We start from the raw sequence: 20,316 nt of genomic DNA, 5'->3' as shown, positions 1-20,316 counted from the left end.
TAGAGAGCCTTACTCCAGGCAATTTCTCCACCACTAGATGGAAAGGTTAGGGAATAAGTGACAAAGTCAGAAGAGTGGCCACTGCCCCCATCCATTTGCCTCCTTTATTTCACCAAGGTGGATGCCAGGTGGCCTGACCAGGTACTGCTGTCAAGTCCTAACAGAAGACCACCCCGAGTTCCACCTCCCTGCAGTACACATGTATCTGTCCCTCAGCCATATTTTCTCCTCCCGCACTGTTTCTTTCCACACCTATGCTTCCCATCCAACAGATCTTCACTTGAAATCACACAGAGAACTATCACAGGTACCCAAACACGTTCAGACTGCCCCTCCTGCAATTTAAGCCATTAAGTTCCTTCAAGTGGGTGGATGAGCACAGCATCATGCTATGCGTAAAATGCAATGGACTCAACCATCGGCCCATGATGCTGCCTTCACAGACAGCATTTCCAGTTGAAAACGGAAGTCAGCAAGCTTGGCCACAGGAGAGTGTCCAGCAAGAGGAGAGGGACATTCTCCTATTAAATATATTGTGAAATCCACTGGATCCAAAATATCAGCAACACTTGTAAAAGTAAAATCAAGATAATTATAACCCACACTTCTACTACATTCTTAATCAAATATTTATATGTTAAGTCCCTACTTTTTCATGCTCAGAACTATGCTAGCTCCTATGAAAAGAAACAGCCCAAGAGGTATACTGGCTCCTACTGAGGAATCAATACTTAGTAACAAAAACAAAAAAGGAACATGTATGTAGCACTCTGCATTTTCATTTTCCTACTATATTGGCCTTTGCAGCAAGACAGGCTTACTGCCTCCACATCCCTCCTGTTTTACATTTTTAAACTGGTGAGGAAAGTGATACTCAGTTTCCTACATGATTTGCCCTAGGTCCTACAACACAGCTAAAAAATGTAAATCCTAGCATTAAAACAAAGTAATTAACAGAAAATAATATAAATCCTTAGAAATAAAACAAAATGAATAAAATAATGTAAATCCTAGAAATAGGACAATGTTGCTTTGCTTTACTTTCTATGAATGATTGGAGGCCCAAAGGATGTGGTTATTTCCTTAATGAACAAAGAGGGTTAACAACTACATAGCCTCTGTTAAATTCCCCTCAGACAATCTTCCTATCAAGGTTAAATAAACCTCACCTCATACAGTAGATCAGAATCCTGAATCAATTAATGATGTTTTCCTCACCCTATTTCTGCACACAGCAGGGAAGAGTTTAACATCTTCATATAATTTTCATTAAGTAGATGTAAAAATTGAATCCATGCATTTCATGAACATGTATGAATTTAAGAACCCTTATTAGAGAAATTTCCAAGGTTTTTAAAGTAGTCTTCCTTCACAGAGAAGGGGAAAAAATATTTCATGTGTATGTATCATATTGCATATTTCTGGCTTTTCGTTTGTTTATTTTTGCATAGAAGAACTGGGGTGTAAGCCAGAGGTGCCGGGGGTGAGAGGATTCACCACAGACAGAGTGGGGAGCAGAGCAGGTGGGTCCATTGAAATATACTGCTAAGGGATGCAGTGGGCGAGTCAGAAGAGGTCTGCTGTGCCATCTGAGTTAGCTCCCTGGCTGGGGATCAAACTCAGTCTGTAGCAGTGGCAGTGACAGCACTTAGAAAACCCCTAGGCCACCAGGGAAGCCCACATACTTAATACTTCTGTATAAATGCACAAAAACTAAAGTAGTAATGTTTAACAAAAAAAAGGTTGTCCCTGATAACACTCAGTCTACAAACCACGCAGAAGTCTTACATGTACTAAAAAAGCTTTATTCAATTTAAGAAAACTTTAGCTCCATCTGCACCCTTTTGCCCTCTGCATCTCAGACTTCCTCTTAAGACAATCCATACAAGATTCTATTTCATAGGTAAATCAATAATACCCTGGCAGTGGTTACAGTTCCATAGCAAAGTTATCCTGAAAACCTAATCATTTATCCTCTGGCAATAAACATAGGCACTATCCAGTCATATGAGGAAATATGTTACAGATTAAAAAAAATTTTATAGTTAACATCAACCAATAAATATTGGCCTTCTAATACAGGCCAACTGCCAGTGTCACAAGATTAAGTACTGAATTTTCCTGAAATATTTCTCTTTTCATTTCTTTAAAATAAGAATAATTCGTTCAATATAAAACTTCACTGGAATTTAGTTTTTACATAGGCTGATAAGGTTTCTTACACAACACATTCAATATAACAAATTGCTTGTTTGAATGCCGCCCTCAAATGTGTTTGCTGTCACTAAAGGTCACACAGGAGAGGTGTGACAATAGGTCCTGCCCTTAGAGAAAAACCCTTGGAGTTGAACAAACAAGCATACACTGACCTGGAGCACAAAATCACAAGGCACTGAATGTAGCACCAGTGGTGAGGAGCAGGGGAAGTGCAAAAGGGATTTGGAAAAGACCAGGAAGGTGTCCTATAGCAGAAAGGGCTCTGAGTGGATGGTATAAGAATAGGTAGACTGTGAATGGCATAAAGCGGAACCATGACAGACACTGCTGTTACCTACCAAACACCTATCAGTGCCTTATCAGCGCCTACCTGGCAAAGCCAGACTCTGTTCAAATATTGCCTCCTTCAATGACTCAGCAACATGAGTCAATTCCGACTGGTCTAAATCTATCCAGTTCCAGCAACTGGGTGAGGGTGGACTTATGACTTTAGTTCTGGTCATAGGAACCTGATGGGGTTTCTGGCAAAGGTAGCTGTTTTCCTAGGTAGGGATAACCAGAAGCACTGACTTTCTCCTTCTGGATGCCATCACGCCTGAATATACTATGTGGAGGGACTATAGCCCAACACTGTCCTTCCTGGGAATTGCAGGCTAAGGAAGATGAAGAGCATTTGGGTTCTTGAGGATATGGCTGAAAACTCCATGAATCAACCCTAGAATAGTTCTACCACCTTGTCACCCAAGATAATATATTTCCTTAATGTTTAGCTGCTTTGAATTGAGCTTGGTTATTTTGCAGCCAAGAGTATCTTAACTAATTGCCTAACCAATAATCATTCTTTCCCTTTTTTAAAAAAAAAAAACATTTATTTATTCATATAAGAGCTGGGGTACAGGCCAGAGTTGTGGGGGGTGAGAGGATTCACCAGAGACAGAGTGGGGAACAGAAAAGGCAAACTGACTGAAATACACTGCTGAGGGGAGCAGCGGGGGAAACAGGAGAGGTCTGCCATGTGGGTAGCTCCCTAGCCGGGCATGGAACTCATGCTGCAGCAGCTGTGGATAGCTTCACGGGTTGCTTCTTCACCTCTTGCGCCACCAGGGAGGCCCCTTTCTTTCCTTCTTTTATAGTACTAGAACTCTGATTCTCACCCAGACATTAATATGCCCACCTCAGAAGTCATATTTCCCAGCATCCTACTGTTAAGTGTGTCCATGTGACTAAGTTCCCACCAATGAAAGATGAGCATAACTGCAATACGGTACTGGTTCAGATAAGGCTCCTTGAAGCTGGCTGCTGTGAAATACCCCCCTCTTTCTTTCCTTCTTCATCCCTCTTGATGCTGAGAACTGGATCAAGATGGCCACAGCTCCAGCAGAAGTTATTCTGTGATTTTGACATAGCAGCTGCACACTAAGATTGTGAGTGAGTGTGTGTGTGCACCTCATCTCTTTAAACCCTGTTATTTTGGGGTTTCTCTTCTATACAGTCAAATCTAATCCTGATATGGGGTTTAGGAAAATTCCACAGCAGACCTCGGTAGAAGCAGCACAAAGATAATCCATTAAATACACAAAGACAAGGAGGATAAGAATGTTTCTAAAATTGCTGTTTATAATAACACAGATCAGTATGAGATTGGTTACATAAAATATGATACATCCAAGTGATGAAATACCATGTATTCAATTAAATGATGGCAAAAACTATACTATTAAAAAGGAAACATAACATACTAAATGATATAGTATAAATAGCCTATAAAGTTTGTTTTTTTAATAAAAGAAATGAATTATATACATATACTCAGAGCAGACTGGATACAACAAAATATTAATCATGGGTCTCTCTCAGTGGTGAGAGAATAGGTGATTATTTTTCTTTCCTTCTTATCTTTCTACACAGCCCGATTATAAAAGTTGCGCATGCAATAATTTTATGATCCTAGTTTCTTTTAAATGATTCTTTTCTTAAAAATCCAAATGTGTCTGTGATACAAATATTTCAAGCATCTCCAACATAATCTATCTTGATAAATACATAATTATATATGTATGTGTGTGTATGTGTGTGTATGGTCTAAACTAAGAGGCATTTATGAGGGGAAAATAACAAATTCTGAGACAAAGGTTCTCAACATATAATATTATTGCTCGATAAGTCTGGTTTGACTAAGTGGATAATACATGAGGGAAATCAGCCTGTTTCCCTTCTAGAACATTCAGTCATGCTAGTGGAAATCAAATACATTTTCCTTACTTGTAGTCGCTATCATTTTTAGTCAAAGAACACACATTAGCTTTGATTAAAATAAATATTTATATTTTCTATAACCTATTACCTAGTTTTAGCTGGGACCTTTCTAGTCTTCAGTAATCCTTTGTTCATTTCAGACTGACCCAATTAAACATTTCTCATAGTTATGTCCATTAGATTCTAATGGGCTATGATAACAGATTTCTTTCTCTCAGGCATGTCTTTTCCCGGCTCCCTGCTTCTTTGCAGGGATGACTTTGTCACTCTAAGCAGGGGATGAGTAGGGGATGTGTCCATGACTCAGGTTGGACCATATCATCCTGAACAGAGTGCATGGTCCAAGACAGGCCCATGAGGCAAGTCTAGTCAACCAGAGTCCTCCCAGGAGTTTTCTGCTGAAAGTAGTGAGGAAGACTTTAGATATTTACTTTAGATCTCAAGATGCAAAGACACACAAGGGGTTAAGGTTGTATTTCCCATTATAAAGAGACAGGCCATTTACAACAGGAAGGAATGAAGTCAAAAGTAGAGACAAAGCTAAGAAATAAAGAACATAAGAAAACTCTAACTTTTTTTTTTTTAAATTTATTTATTTATTTATTTATTTATTTATTTATTTATTTATTTATACAAGCACTGGGTAGTCAGAAGCGCGGGAGGGTAAGAGAATTCACCAAAGCCAGAGTAGGGAACAGACAGGCAGACTGACGAAATACACTGCTGAGGGGAGCAGCGGGTGCGGCATGAGAGGTCTGCGCGCCACGTGGGACCCTCGTCCCCTTGTTGGCGGCCGGGATTGAACTGGCACTGCAGAGGCTGAGGGTAGCTTTGCAGCCCAGAGCTCAACCGTATGCCACCAGGGGAGGCCCAGAAAACTCTAGCTTTGAAACCATGAGATCCAGTACCATAGGAAGCCAACTCTCTTGAACTTTCTAGTTCTACATGAAACAATAAATTTGCTATTATGCTTCAAATGGGCTTCTGTCTTAAACCCTGTGGACTTCTGTCAAATACAGCACATATTCCAAGCTTTATCTGTTCTCCAAACTAGCAGTCTCCAAAGGTCTGTCTCTTGATGAACTGCTTCACCCTGAAGTCACTCTCACGATACCACTGAAACGATTCCTTAAGAAACTTAAATTCAAGGCCTTCTCTCAATATCAGGCCACAGGCACCTTTTTCCAGCAATGTAGATCCTTAATTTCTTGTGAAAAAGCTCTCCTCCCACAGCTCCTGGGGCATAGTTCTGCCCTAGTTCTCCTGCTCCTCTGGCACTTGGTCTTCTTCCCACACCCTAATTCAAGTGTTTCCCAAGGAGTTGTCTTTGGCCTCCTTCCCTTTTCTTCTACCCTCTCTCCCTTGGCAAGCTGTTTCAATCTCATGTTTCCAGTAATCACCTCAAAATAAAAGACTTTCAAATTGTACCATGCCACTCTATTCTCTAGTCTACACCCATGAATCTCTATGCCTGTGTTTCCAGATTCCCCTATACATATCCCACCAAATTCAACATGTGCAGTTAAGAACAATCTCTTCTAAAACAATTTCTCTCTCTGCATGGCTTTTAATATTACCACAGCACCACCAGATTCTTGGAAATCCTTTTTTTTTTAAGATTTATTTATTTATTTTCATGTACAAGAACTGGGGTGTAGGCAAGAGGTATGGGAGGTGAGAGAATTCACCAGAGACAGAGTGGGGAGCAGAACAGGTGGATCTCCTAAAATAGACTGCTGAGGGGAGCAGGAGGCGAGACAGGAGAGGTCTGCTGTGCCATGTGGGCCAGCTCCCTGGTCAGGGATCAAAACCATGCTGCAGTGGCTGGCAATGGCTTGATAGTGCTGAGACTTTAACCCCTGCACCACCAGGGAGGCCCAGATTCTTGGTAATCTTAATATTGAGTGTCATAAATGTCAGCCCAATTATCCCTACTGGATACCTCTTGATTCTATTCCGTAACACCTTTTGCATCAGTTCTATCCTCCTTCTCACTGCTTCTCAGCTGCCTAGTTCAGATTCTCCTCTTACATGGACTATGGCCATTAGCATCTTTGTCTCCCTGTACTCCTGCAATTCCAAACATCCCACTCTCTGCAAGGTCATATCTGATCAAGTCACTTCCTAGCTCACAAATTTCAGTAGTAACTCAAAAGTTAAAATGCCTTATTAGTCTGTCAAGAAAGGATCTCAGTCTGGCTTCATTCTCCTTCCAAGGTTTCCTTCCCATAACTTCCTTTCAAGAATTCAACCCTTCACCCAAACCAAACACCACATCATGACTACCACCTCTGCCATCCTGTCTCTGTATCATTGCTTACGCTCCTTTTCCCATAACTCCTCATGAATAACTCCCACCATCCCTCCAGGCTTTCCAGAAATGCCAACTGTTTGATGAGATCTTCCTGAACCATTCTTGCTACAAGTTATTTCTCTTCTCCTTTGTAGTTCCATAACTCTAGCACAATATTCATCCCTCTTGCAGGTAAGAATCCTATTTAAAGTCAACACTAAATGCACTGAACGTTGAATCAACAAATTATCTAACAAATCTTTCCTCACACTCTCCACATCAACAAGAGCACAGCCTGGGATAGAAATCAGATCCACTACTAACTACTACGTTTTGTGGCTTTGGGCAAGTGACTTAACTCCTCTGAGGAAAAATTCAGCTTCCATGTCAGCAAAACGGGGATAAATGCAGCACACAGTGTTTTGAGTTACAGCAAAACAAAATAATGGTTGTTCTAGGAAGGCTTATCTGGTACATAGTAGGTTCAATTAATAAAAACTCTTTTTCCATTTCTCTTTTTTTCACCTTTACTCCCATATCTGAGCGCTCTCCAAATAACACGTAGGAATGATATGAATCAGACCAGGAGTCCTCCCTTGCTAGCTCACTATGCACTTCCCACAGCAAGGGCTGTGATCTTTCTTTCCATGTTATCCTGCAAAGTGGAACTTGACAACACTCCTAAGAATGTATTTTTTAACTGTCTAACATCACCGAAACAATTGAGGAACTCTTGCTTTTTCTGGGAAATCACTACGACTGATAGAGCTTATCTGAGAAGCCTTCATCAGGTGAGTAAATGTTAAGTGGGTCAAACTTTAGTTTGGAAGCAAGGAAAATTTCTTGTAATTATTGAAAAAAGAACAAGAGTCAGTGACTTTCTATAGTGCTGAACAACCCAGTAAGACTACTAGATATTATTTACACATCTCAGTGATAGAAAAAAATAATATAGTGGACATGGCACTGAGCTGTGAAGGTATAATTCTGGCTCAGTTACATATTAACTGTGGTACTTGGGCAAGCCATTCCTCTGCTTGGGCCTTGATGTTCTTATCTATGAAATGGTATGACTAGTGAAGAAAATCTCATTCTGGGAAGAACACCTTGTTAATAAATACTTTGTTCAGTGAACTTAGGGAAATTTTGGGTCACCAACTACCTTTGACGGTTAGCTGTGAATATACTTAGAATTGTAGGTGTGGTAACTGGCTGGCCTTTCAAGCTTCCTTCTAATCCTTTGCAATTAGAGCTCAGAAATTATAAGGAAAGACTTGAATCAGTCTGATTCATTTTCAAATTCGGTCTCTGCTATTTACTGTAAGACCACAGGGAATTTGTTATCTCTCTAAAAACCTCCATTTTCTCATTCATAAATTGATGATAATACTTTTATCTCATAGGGATAGAGGACTTTGTGAGCATTAAATAAGGTAGTATATTAAGTTTTTAGAATATACTAAGTTCAATAAATATTCGCTATCATTATTTTTATTGCAGTTTCCCTTTACCAGGTTTGGCCAATTTTAATTATTTGCTTTAGCTCTAGCAGAGACTACAAAAAATAATTTTAGAGACTTAAATTGAGACACAGCAAACACATGCAACCTGCAGTTCTAGATTATATGTTGAACCAAAAAATTTGTTTCTTTTGCTATAAAAAAATATTAGCTGTTTAAATTTCCATCAAAAATTACAGGTCAAATGTTAATAGATATAAATGCTAGCTTTCTGAGTTTGACAACTTCATTGCATTTATTAAAGCGACTCTCCTTATGTTTTCAGAAGAATGCAATTATTTAGAGGGAAAGGGGCATGACTCAATAAGATCCTAAAAAATGTACATGCATCTTACATTTCAGATTGTGTATGTCTGTATGTATGTGGCGGAAGATAGAGAGAGAGAGGAAGTAAACATTTGGGGGAATCTGAGTACAAAAAATTCCTATACTTCCAACTAATTTATAGTCAGAAATTTTATTATTTGTATGTACAGTTTCACATATAAGTACTGATCAAATTTTTTTTTAATTTATTTATTTATTTTTAAGATTTATTTATTTATTTATACAAGCACTGGGTACAGTCGGAGGGCAGGAGGGTGAGAGAATTCACCAGAGCCAGAGCGGGGAGCAGAGCAGGCAGAAGGACCGAAGCACACTGCTGAGGGGAGCAGCGGGCAGCAGGAGAGGTCTGCGCACCATGCGGGACCCTCCTCCGGTGGCCGGGGAGCAGCCGGTGATCGAACCAGCACTGCAGAGGCTGCGGGCAGCTTTGCAACCCAGTGCTCAACCGCTGCGCCACCGGGGAGACCCTGTACTGATCAAATTTAAGTATCTAAAATCATTTAGTTTTAGATTTGACCTACTCTATATATGATTTAAAATCTCACTGTTTTAATTATTTACTAGTTCTCTTTTTGTAATATAACACTTCCATTTAAAATTACTGTCCTACAGATCTTGAATTAGAACTCAAGAGACCAAGGTTTCACTTTAGCCTTGTGAAGTTTTCCAAAGTCAAAGTACATTTTGAAAACAAAAGAATTATCCAAGTCCTCTAGTACATATTAAACAATGACTGTACAAGTGCCAAAGCTGGCAATGGTTTCTACTGCTGTTGCAACATCCAAGCTCAAAGTAACATCCATGAATTTTTTCAGAGGTAGCCTATGGAAAAGTAGTTAGATATTCCTTCTGCTGCTTCTCATTAAATCAATTTCACAACTTGACATTTCAGCCATTCCCCAAATGGCTACCAATGCCCAGACAGGTCTCAAGGAGGCCTGAAAATGCTGCCTGTGGCAGCATCACACCAGAAAACAGATTCCACTAATGAAAATGAATGTTTTCCAAAAATTCTGGCTTTTCTTCACATTGCTAACAGAAACCCATATTGGCCTACTCCAATAGCCATCTTCAAGCAAAACAACCTCTTCCCCAAATATTTCAAGAAAAAGGGAGACTGCCATGTTTAAGAGGATTGGTGAAATTTACTCACTAATATGCATTGTACTTTATGGCCACAAAGAACTTTTACATCAATTATCTCCATTTTCCCTTTATAATAGTATTATGAGAGGTACCATTTTCAAAAGTAGAAAACTGAGGTGCAAAAAAAATCAAGAGATTACAAATTTAGATGTATTAAATTTGCAGCTAGAACCTATACTTCATATTCTCAGAGAGAGGGTGGAAAAATCACTGGTTTGATGTTTAGAAATTGTCAAAGTAGGTTAAATGTAAAAAAAGTTGGGAGCAGTTATTAGGAATTATCTAAAGCACATATTTACTGAAAAAGTAGGATGAAATACCCCTTGGGAATATGTACGATTCACTCTGTGTTTCATAAGGATGGGGCTCTACACCTCTGACATCCCAGCAAAAGTATAAAACAAGCACGTGAACTTGAAGGAGGTATTTAGGCTCTTCAGCTCACCTTCTGCTCTTACAAAACTCTAACTCCTCACAGAGTTATGAGAATGGACATTTGCGCAATATAAAGCTCTATTTTCCATCGTTATAAAACGGAACTCTTCATGAATCACACAGATGAGCTCTCTGGGTTCCCAGTCTCAGTAAATGGCATTCAGTAAAAATCTCAATCTTGAACCTGTTGCTCACTCACTGTCATGTTCATTTCAACTCCTTCAGAATGAAATCTAAACTCCTTAGCTTAAATAGTCATGAACTGGCCTCACCCCTGGGATCACTCTCTCCCTTAGTATTTCAAATTTCTCTGTATTTCAGTAGGAATAACCACATCATATGTTCTAAAACTTCTGAAATATCTACATATTCTAAGGTTCTTCCTAGAGCATCCTTCTTCAAAACTCACCGGAAGTTTATTCTGGGAAGCCTTCCCCCAATTCCATAGTCTCAGGTACATGTAATGCTTTAGGTTTCCACCGATCCTGTACTCACCTCTATGACTGTCTCTGCCACACCACACCAGGTGTTAGTTCCCTCTCTTCCTCTAAACTGAAGTTGCCCAACTGACCTGTCTCAATGCTGGCCATGTTCCGTGTCTGTGCTCCCCAATACAATAAGCCAGTAGACACAGGTGACTACTGAAGACTTGAAAATAGTTAAACTAAGGAACTGGATTTCCTTAGTTTAATTAAACTAAGTAATTGAATTTTATTTAGTTTTAGTTACTTTAAATCTCAATTTAAGTAGCACCTGTGGCTGGTGACTATGATACTAAACAGCACCACTCTAGACAGTCTGTCGATTCCAAAGACAAAGACCACACTTAACGTGTCTCTATCCCTGGCATCCACCACAGACCCAGGCGCAGAGTGGGATTTAGTGTTTGTAGAAAGAATAAGCGAATGTGCAAATATCTATAAACACATAGGTATCGCTGGAAAATAAATTCACCCACTACTACAAGCAGTCTGGATTAATTTGGCCAAACCAGTCACCTCTTGTAAAGTACACCTCATTAACTATCATGGGGGAAAAAGCCCTCAGTAAATCATTTATTTTCTATTCAGGGCACTTCAGCTCATAATCACTCTTAAATGACTTCCAGATGACTTCTGGACAAATGGTCACATTGTTTATGAAATATTACAGTAGTCAATGCAGTATCATTTTGGAATGTCAAAATCAACAACAATGTCTTATAAAGAAAAAGGAAAAAACCATGAGCCTTTTACCATACTTTTAACAAAGAAAAGAAATTCCTTTGAATGCCTGAAGCATTACCAGAGTATTAAGACAATCCTGATGTATTCTTTAAAATTAACTATCAGCTTCCTAAATGAATTCATTTTTGAAATCCCTTACAACATTTGGGGAATCTATAACAACCTGACTTGATGGGCTTCATCAGCGCAACTGCAGACTATGGACAGAACATGACCTAGCTACAAGGAGCTAGCACTCGAGTTGAATTTGGTTCTAATTAAAAGTCCCAATTGACAGAATACATAAACTTAACATATGCTTGGTCATTTGAGATTTTAAGAAATCCAAGATGTGAACTTCACAAAGTGGTGATTAACCAGGTTGGTCTCCACCCACATCCAAGCTCTCACAGAGAAATCCCTTAGGGTGGGACAGGCAATCAAGTGTATTTAGAAAGGTGGGCTGCACCCCCAGGGCCCAAGGAAAAGGAGAGCTCTGGCATTTCCTATGTGGTGTGTCCCACAGTCCCCAGACTACACAATGGCTGAATAACCGCTGATTCAGGCCCTTTCATAGTACAATGACTTCTGTAAAGGGAGACTAATCCTGAAGTCCAAAACTACATGGTGAAGTAAGAAGGAACAAGCAAAGCATCTCAAAGTTTCATTTTGGGGAAGGAGGGCTTCGGATACAGTTTACAACTTTTAAATCCAATTTAAATTTTTAATTAAAAATAGATATTTATTACAAAATAGTTAATGTTGACGATAGAAAGAGCAAAATTTAAATAAAATATGCACTTTATCCCTTTACCCAAAGATAACATTTAGCTTTTTTTCCCCCTTATGATATTTTAAAATAGTAAAATAAATACTAGCTAGCATTTACAAAACGCTCACTATTTCATGCACTGTCCTGAGCATTTAACATCTATGAATTCATTCTGTCTTCACCAGAATACCAGAGGGAGGGACTCTCGTTATCTGCACCTTATAGACAAAGAGAGGGAGCAGAGGGAGGTTAAGTAACTTGACCCAGTTCACAAGCTTGGATGTGGCAAATAATCTCTGTTCAGTTTTTGCTGTGGGAACATTATGTTCAACTAAGTAGTGTGGGAAGAAAACTTTCTCTTTAACATTATTAAATCCCTCCACTGCTGTTTCAATGCTCGGTCAGAAGCAGGGAACACAACCTGCATGGCTTATATTTGATCCATGTTCCCCGCACTGGGGGAGGGGCCGAGCTGAGCGAGGAGACTTGGCTAACTGGGATCTAATGCTCAACAGCTGGGCTGCAAGACACACTGTAATAGGAATTTAGATTCTTTCAGGGGTGTACCCCTCTCTTTGATGTTCTTACTCTCAAACTGTCACTTCTTACCTCCACATATCACGTTTTCCATTAACTTGGACATTTATGGCCTACATTTAACTTGATTCTGGCCTGATTTTCTTTTTCCACCCGGATTCTTAAAATGTATTACATACTTCCCAATTCTTTTAAAATCGAAAAGTGACTGGGCCTCTCTGGTGGCTCAGGGGTTAAAGACAGCGCTATCAAGCTATCGCCAGCCCCTGCAGCATGAGTTTGATTCCCTGGCCAGGGAGCAACCCACATGGTGCAGCAGACCTCTCCTGTCTCTCCTGCTGCTCCCCTCAGCAGTGTATTTCAGTGGATCTGCCTGTTCTGCTCCCCATTCTGTCTCTGGTAAATCCTCTTATCCCTCCCCCCACCCTGCACGTTTATGCCAGAGGTCCATAAATAAAAAAATCTTTTTTTAAAAAACGTATCCTTAGAGACTGGATGATGTTCCACACCTTCACCCCATCCCCCAAGGTCACCCACAAATATCCAAAGGGCCCTATGGTCAGTCTTTCGCTCCCTTGCACAATAGGTGTTGCCTGCTGCATCTTGACCCTGAAATGCCTTGTATTATTTTTATTTTATGGTTGTGTTGCCCGTACAGCAATTCCTTTGGCAACAATGGTAATTACACAGCAGCCTTGTTATCATGGGATAACACTGTAATTAACTTGTGTCACTGCAGCATTCACGGTTATAATAATTGCAGCAAAAAAAGTCGTGTGGAAGTAGCATTTTTTACTTTTTTTAAAAGATTTAATTATTTATGCATACAAGAGCTGGGGTACAGACCAGAGATGCAGGGGGTGAGAGGACTCACCAGAGACAGAATAGGGAACAGAACAGGCAGACTAACTAAAATACACCGCTGAGGGGAGCAGTGGACGAGACAGGAGAGGTCTGCTGCACCATGTGGGTAGCTCCCTGGCCTGCCGGAGATCGAACTAGTGCTGCAGAGGCTGTGGATTGCTTCATAGTGCAGTGCTTAACCCCTGCACCACCAGGGAGGCCCAGAAGTAGAGTTTTTAATCCTGACTTTCAAAAATAACACCAGCAATGACATTGCTTAAAAAAAAAATCAAGTTTGTTTCTCCCAAAACATGATTTCCTCTGCACAAAGCCTACTGAAATCTATGTCGCTTAAGAAACAGACTATCTTAAGAGCTTTCAAAGAGGACAGGAAAGCGCAAAAACTATTTCTCAAAATAATACTTACAGCTCTTCTAGAAAAGGGAAGTTCTTAAATGCATCTTCTGGTAACTGAGTAATGTTGTTCATACTGATATCCCTGGAAAACATAAAATTAAAAGAAGTTGGTTAACTAGGAGATATTACACTTTAAGCACTTAGTTCAATAAAAAAATAATTATGCGCTGACATCTTGTCAAGAAGCAAGAAAAATGAGCAGAGAAGACAGACATACCAATGGTCATACTATGGCTTCAGAAGGCACAGAAACAGAAAAGTTTGATCTTTTATTATAATTATGTCATATCATTTGGAAACATGTCCAGATCCTGGGTTTTTCCCCTTTAAGGATCCATGGAAAAAAGGTCTCAAACTGCCTACAGCGAGGGAGCAATGGTACCTTCCCAGTGTTCTGTATTCAAAGTGCTGTACTTGATAAAAATAAAGAAATGAATACCCCAGGGTTTGGTAAAGAGATCTGCAGGCAAGGGTGGCTTCTTAAGCCACTGTCAGTGATAATAAAGTAGGTCCCAGCTGTAGCCCTGTCATATTTTCTGCAAAACCTATAAAAGTCCTCCAGGTAATAGTTGTAAGTGGATCTCATGTTTAGCCTATAACAGACGCAGGCTGGAGACAAGTGTGTACATGACAGGTATGCAATCCATTTCCAGTTTTTCCTTAGAGAGGCAGCAGAAAGAAGAGAACTCACTCGATGATATAAATCGACAATTAGCTATTTCAAACAGCTGAAAAAATTACTTAATAACAAATTTCCGTCTTCCCTGACAGCTGCCTGCTTTCTCCTTCTCTACTGTCCTTAACATAGTCACCACACCACGGCAGACAGGTTAAGGCAACCTTAAAGGACAGTCCCAGCATGCACCGGGTTGGCTGCCTGCTTCAAGTTCATGTGCATCTTATCTGGTGAAGCCAAGTCCTCAGGTGTCTCCTTTCCAGAAAACACCAAGAACATTCAATGTGTGACCTTCCAGAACTAGATTAGACATATCAGTCTAAAGAGGCAGAAGAGAAGCAAGCAAGCCAAAGTCAGCTAACAATAAAAACACTTATCCTCATGACTTTGGGCAAGTAACAGTTCCTTTCATTTATTTATTTTTTGGTTAAAGTGTGCATCATGGTGATTCAGTGGGTCTCTTCTCCACACCTTTCTTCTCACTAAACTTTGGAAGTGAAAATGTGCATCCTCCCTTACTAGCCCTTTGCCCTGGCAGGTTTAGAAAAAAATTGTTGGCTTGGGAATAACAGTAACAGCAGCAGCAGAAGAAAAATAGCCATAGTAGTGGCAGCTAACACGCAAAAGACACTGATAAGACACAGAAAAACTTGACTTTACGAATGGGGAAATGGAGCATAATGAAGGGTGAAATAACCTTCCCAAGGCCACCCAACAAGTGGTGTAGCCGGTCCGGAGTCCACAACCTGAATGGCAAACACTGAGTGTTCCTCCGTACGCTCTGAATCCTGACTTCTCTCCCTTCAATCAAAATATAAAGCAAACCCCCAACTCACGAAGGCTGAACAGAGGCACAATCTACAGTGAATCTCGGGAAAAACACTTTTGCTTCATGATTTTTAAAAAGAACTATCCATAGCTTTAGAAACTGAGGAATCAAAGTTCATATAAATTTCTCAGAACATGAAATTTCTCCTAAGAAGAATTCTATGGCCATAGCATCCCATGCATTCTAAAATTTTCTATCATTGGAAACAACTCAGATTTTATTAATAACTTGTAAGAAAAATAAAATTAATATACTTCTCAAGGGATCATTTTTAAATACCGCCCCGAATGCTGTATTTATTTTTTTTAAGATTGATTTATTTATGCATGCAAGAACTGGGGAGTAGGCCAGCGGTGCGGGGTAAGAGGATTCACCAGAGACAAAACAGGGAGCAGAACAGGCAGATCTACTGAAATACACTGCTGAGGGGCGTGGCGGGGGTGACAGGAGAGGTCTGCTGGGCCACGTGGGTCAGCTCCCTGGCTGGGGATGGAACTCATGCCCCCGGGGCTGGTGAAAGCTTGATAGGGCTGAGACTTTAAACCCTACACCACTAGGGAGTCCCCCAATACTGCTTTAGATAGTTGTCTTTATGTCTGGGAAAGTGGAGGGAAATCCTTTGTTTTTCATAAACACTCAAGTAAGATCCTAAAGAAACAGCACCACAACCAGGTCAGGAGAAGCCAGTTCAACTCCTGGCAATGCCACTGAGCTACTGTGGAAACCCAGGTCTCAGTTTCCTCATTTATAAAATGGGGGAGTTGAACTGATTATTTGGGCACAAGCATATGGTCTCACATTATATGCTTCTATGATTCATGGTGGATCCCACCCCACCTGACGAAAACACATGAGGTTCATTTTATAGAAAAGGCGTGTTTCTGACATTTTTGCCATGGCACACAATTTAGAGACTATTAGTTTGTCATTATAAAACTCCTGAGTCACTCCCACTGGAAACACATTTGGCCTTAACCAATAAAATTATGAAGAACACAACAAAACATTTAATCATACTGAAAGGCAAAATAACAGTCTGAGTAAGCAGTGATTTCTGTAAAATATTACACAATTTTGGTGCTCTTTAGTCATTCCAATAAAAGGAGAGAGAAGGACAAGCATAATTTAGGCACTTTCTGCAGTTTCTTCTATATTTGGCACACCTTGAATTCAGGCTGAGCATCACTGGAACAGAAAAACTGATTAATTGCCTCACCAGAAAAAGACACATAATTAGAGAGAATTTACACCACACTATTCTCTGCATTCCAATTTTTAAAAACACATACACCTATATAATTCTCTCGCTTTTTCCCCTTCAAGTAACAAGACATAACAGGTAGTTTTGCTGTGAGCTATAAGTGCAATTAGTGGGACTCCATATTTACAAACTAATATGTGTTAACGACACAGTGGAGTTTTGTTTCAAAGCTTCAGATTCAGGAACAACACTTGTTTTCCAAATTGTTCTGAATTTCACACACCCAGAGAGGCTCGCTCTTTATAGCTGTTTTCCCTCATACCTTCTGGACTTCAGTTACAAAACATTTGTGAATAAGTTTTAAAAGGGGGGAGGGGGGCTTGAGGGAGTGGTACAAGATGTTATCTCCAGAGAAGTTCTGGAAACATGTGGTTACAGAATATAAGGTGGGTGGGTACTCATTTAAAATAATGAGGGCTAATGGTGATAAACAACCTACAGACTGCCTCAAGAGTGGATTCCAGACCCGACGTCATCGACACCAGCAAGAGAGCTGAGGGTTACAAAGGATGCTGGGGGTGATGACTTAACTGCAACAGTTTACAAATGGAAGGCCTATGCCAATCATTACAAATATACGAGGCTCATAAGTCATATACATTATTAAAATACTTAAAGTTGTCTGCAAAAGTTTCAGCTAGAAGATCAGTGCCTTCCTTGACATTCACATGAACAGCACCAACTCACAAATACCTCTACCTCTGAAGGATAATTTCTAGAGAGCCGATAACTTTATTGGTGCTAGTCTGGCAGAGTTGGAAATGTAAGGCTTAGGAGCCACACAGACAAGAGTTTACCTATGGATTCCTTACTACTGGCTACATGATCTTGGGCAAGCTGTTCATCTTTTCTGAACCCTGGCTTCATATGGAAAAAAATGGAAGCAGTAATAACTAATCATTGTGAATCAGATCAGAAAATATCAAGTCACATCTAATATGTTTTCATACCATCCTTTTTGTTCTTGTTGCTCCTGGAAGCTATCTGAATCTAGCAGAGCAGCAACTTGTAGGTGGGTGTTCTTGTCCAGAAAGAAATCACTTTACACCAGACAAACACTAAATGGGACGGAAGATCTAGACCCTATAGCTGTTCTTAGTGGCAATATTAGACTCTCAACTCCAGAATTCCAGGAGTAGAAGATTTTAAGCTGAAAGAGCTCTTCAGGGTCAAATATTTGATTTTAAAAGAACAAAGTTGAGGCCCAGTTATTGATAGAGTCAAGCATTCTTTTAAAAAAAAATTACATTTTTATAGGAAGGTTTTGGAACAACATGGGAAAACTAGCTATTTTCAAAAAGAGCAGGTGACCTCAAAGCAGTTTAGTAATAAAGCAGAGGACAGAAAGTAGAACTTCTCATTAGTAAGAAAGAAAAAAAAAATGCTTGGATGTATGTTTTCTATCCATATTTGTCCTACAACAGATTTCTTTATAATTGGGTCTCTCAGGGTACGCCAACTGGAACAGAGAACAGGGAAACATACTACACCCACACGATGCAATACTCCCAAACTTTTACCCCGAGAGGTCAAAAATACAAAAGTACATCACCCCACTAGAAAAACAAAGCCGGATACTCCAACATCAGCAGTCACTGATTTCAAAATTAAAATTTAAAGGTTTCAATTGTTTAATTGAAACTGCCAAATCTCGCTAGTGGTTAAACTCTCATCTTTTTTTCCCTCATAAAATTCACTAATGTTAAAGTATCTATGGAATAAAGAGAAACATCATGTTTCAACAAGGTACCTTTTACAATCCCTGTAAAATGCTCCCTGAGCGAGCCTAACCTGTTTGCTGTGGCAGAGCATGGACTCTGCCATGGCGCGCTCATCAGGTCTGGGCCTCCTGCCACAGATTGATTTAATTTTAAATATACCGTGATTGACCCAATGTTATCTAAATTTGAATAAGCCCTCCTATTTGTATTAGATAAAACTGTAATGCTGCTGCCATATTACTGATGATATCTCAAATATTACTGAGCAGTTTAAAAAGTCACTGAATTACATGCAGGTTGGAGAAAACGCAGAGTTCTCAAATTCGTTCTCCAGAAAACAGTGCTGAGGGCTTAAAACTCAGCAAACACAGATTGCTAATGATTAAGGAGTCATACTATCCAGTGACTTTTCCAGGATCTTTTATAACAATTTCAACCCAGTGGCCAATGAACAATTATTTATAGTATGAACAAAAGCCAAAGAACCAAAAATCCTAAAACTGAATTTGGTAGAACAAATTTAAAGGGAATGGCTTTCAACCACAGGGAGTGTACACACACATATGACACCAAGTTTCAGGCAAGGCTTATGAAGAGTTTCATTTCTCTTCTGACATGATTGTCTTTCTTGGGACAAGCAATCTCTTTTTCCCCACGTCCTTACAAGAACAAACCTTTATTAACCACAAAATATCCAGTCATATTTCACAGGTGCCTTTATATTACTTTTCTATATATGGTTTATATTTTTACAAATGAAAAATTATACCTTTATGAAAATGTTTCTCCCTTGACACCTAAGATTCCTCACTGGCAGAATGAAGAAAAAAAGCTTCTTCTCTAAACCTGTCTTTTAATGAAACTGTAAATATTCAAGTCTAATCTATCTCAAAGCTATTTCTGGCAGGCCACATACATCATGGGATGGGAACGTCTGTTAGTGGAAGTCAGTCTGCCAAAAGGAAAAGAGATTAATTAAGGATTTTCCTCTACACGAGAAAAGGAGATATCCTGTCACCCATTTGGCAAACATTTACAAACTACGCATCATCCACATATGTGCAAGGTACTGTGTTAGTGAGGTTTTCACAGCAAAAGATGTGTTCATGATTCTTTTTAAATTTTTAATTAAAATACATCTGTCCACTCTATTCTTAAGTTGCTATTACTAAAGACACTGTTGCAACATTCAATGGAATTTAAATTTTTTAAATGCATTATTGCATTTTTCAAAGTTCAAAGAACATGAACATGAAATGTATGTGAAGATACTGCTCTTTGTACTTTAGAGATGGGACCAAAATAACAAGTATGCTGGTTAAGTCAGATTTTGCTCCAGAAATGTTTTTCTGACCTTAGATGTTTTAGTCCGGCTAGAATCCAATTAGATGCCACAACAGACACCCTTCTAATGCAGGGTGCAACATTTCCACTACAGTTTTACAGATAAGATAGATGGGATCCTATCAGGCATCTTCCCTGATGTTTAAAACACAAAGGCTCATTGCTGCCCAGAGAATCCAAAACTTGCTTCTCTATAGCCTACCCTTCAGAGGATAAATGCTACAACATATTGACACTTAAAAATGAATGCCAATTACAGTCCAGCAAAATTATCATCTTGTAAAGTTGTTATATATTTAAGATACTTAAACATCCTAATGTATAATCTTCCCAACACCACAGAAAGACTAATTATGTCAGCTTCAAATCTTAAATAAAAAAAAAACTTTTTACTACAGCAAATATAGAGAAGACTGTTTCATTCATTTTATGATCATCTTCTTTCATGAATTTAAACCTCTTTTGTTACCTTTTTGAATTTTTCCATTAAAGATATTCAAAGCAGTATTGCCTTGTG

The 20,316-nt window shown here is 39.4% G+C and overlaps 1 protein-coding gene across 1 annotated transcript in view; it reads right to left on the bottom strand.

Moving 5' to 3' along the window:
- The window catches only part of LGR4 (leucine rich repeat containing G protein-coupled receptor 4), a 98,695-nt gene that overhangs the window by 33,444 nt on the left and 44,935 nt on the right, over positions 1-20,316 (bottom strand). The window contains exon 2 of the mRNA XM_037522549.2: positions 13,979-14,050. Within this exon, the coding sequence (XP_037378446.1) occupies positions 13,979-14,050 (72 nt within the window). The remainder of the gene's footprint in view (positions 1-13,978; positions 14,051-20,316) is intronic.

This window comes from Talpa occidentalis, unplaced genomic scaffold (genome assembly GCF_014898055.3).
Source record: "Talpa occidentalis isolate TD23 unplaced genomic scaffold, MPIMG_talOcc4v2.1 talOcc4.3, whole genome shotgun sequence".
Taxonomy (NCBI): domain Eukaryota; kingdom Metazoa; phylum Chordata; class Mammalia; order Eulipotyphla; family Talpidae; genus Talpa; species Talpa occidentalis.
This window is presented reverse-complemented; position numbering and strand designations above follow the sequence as displayed.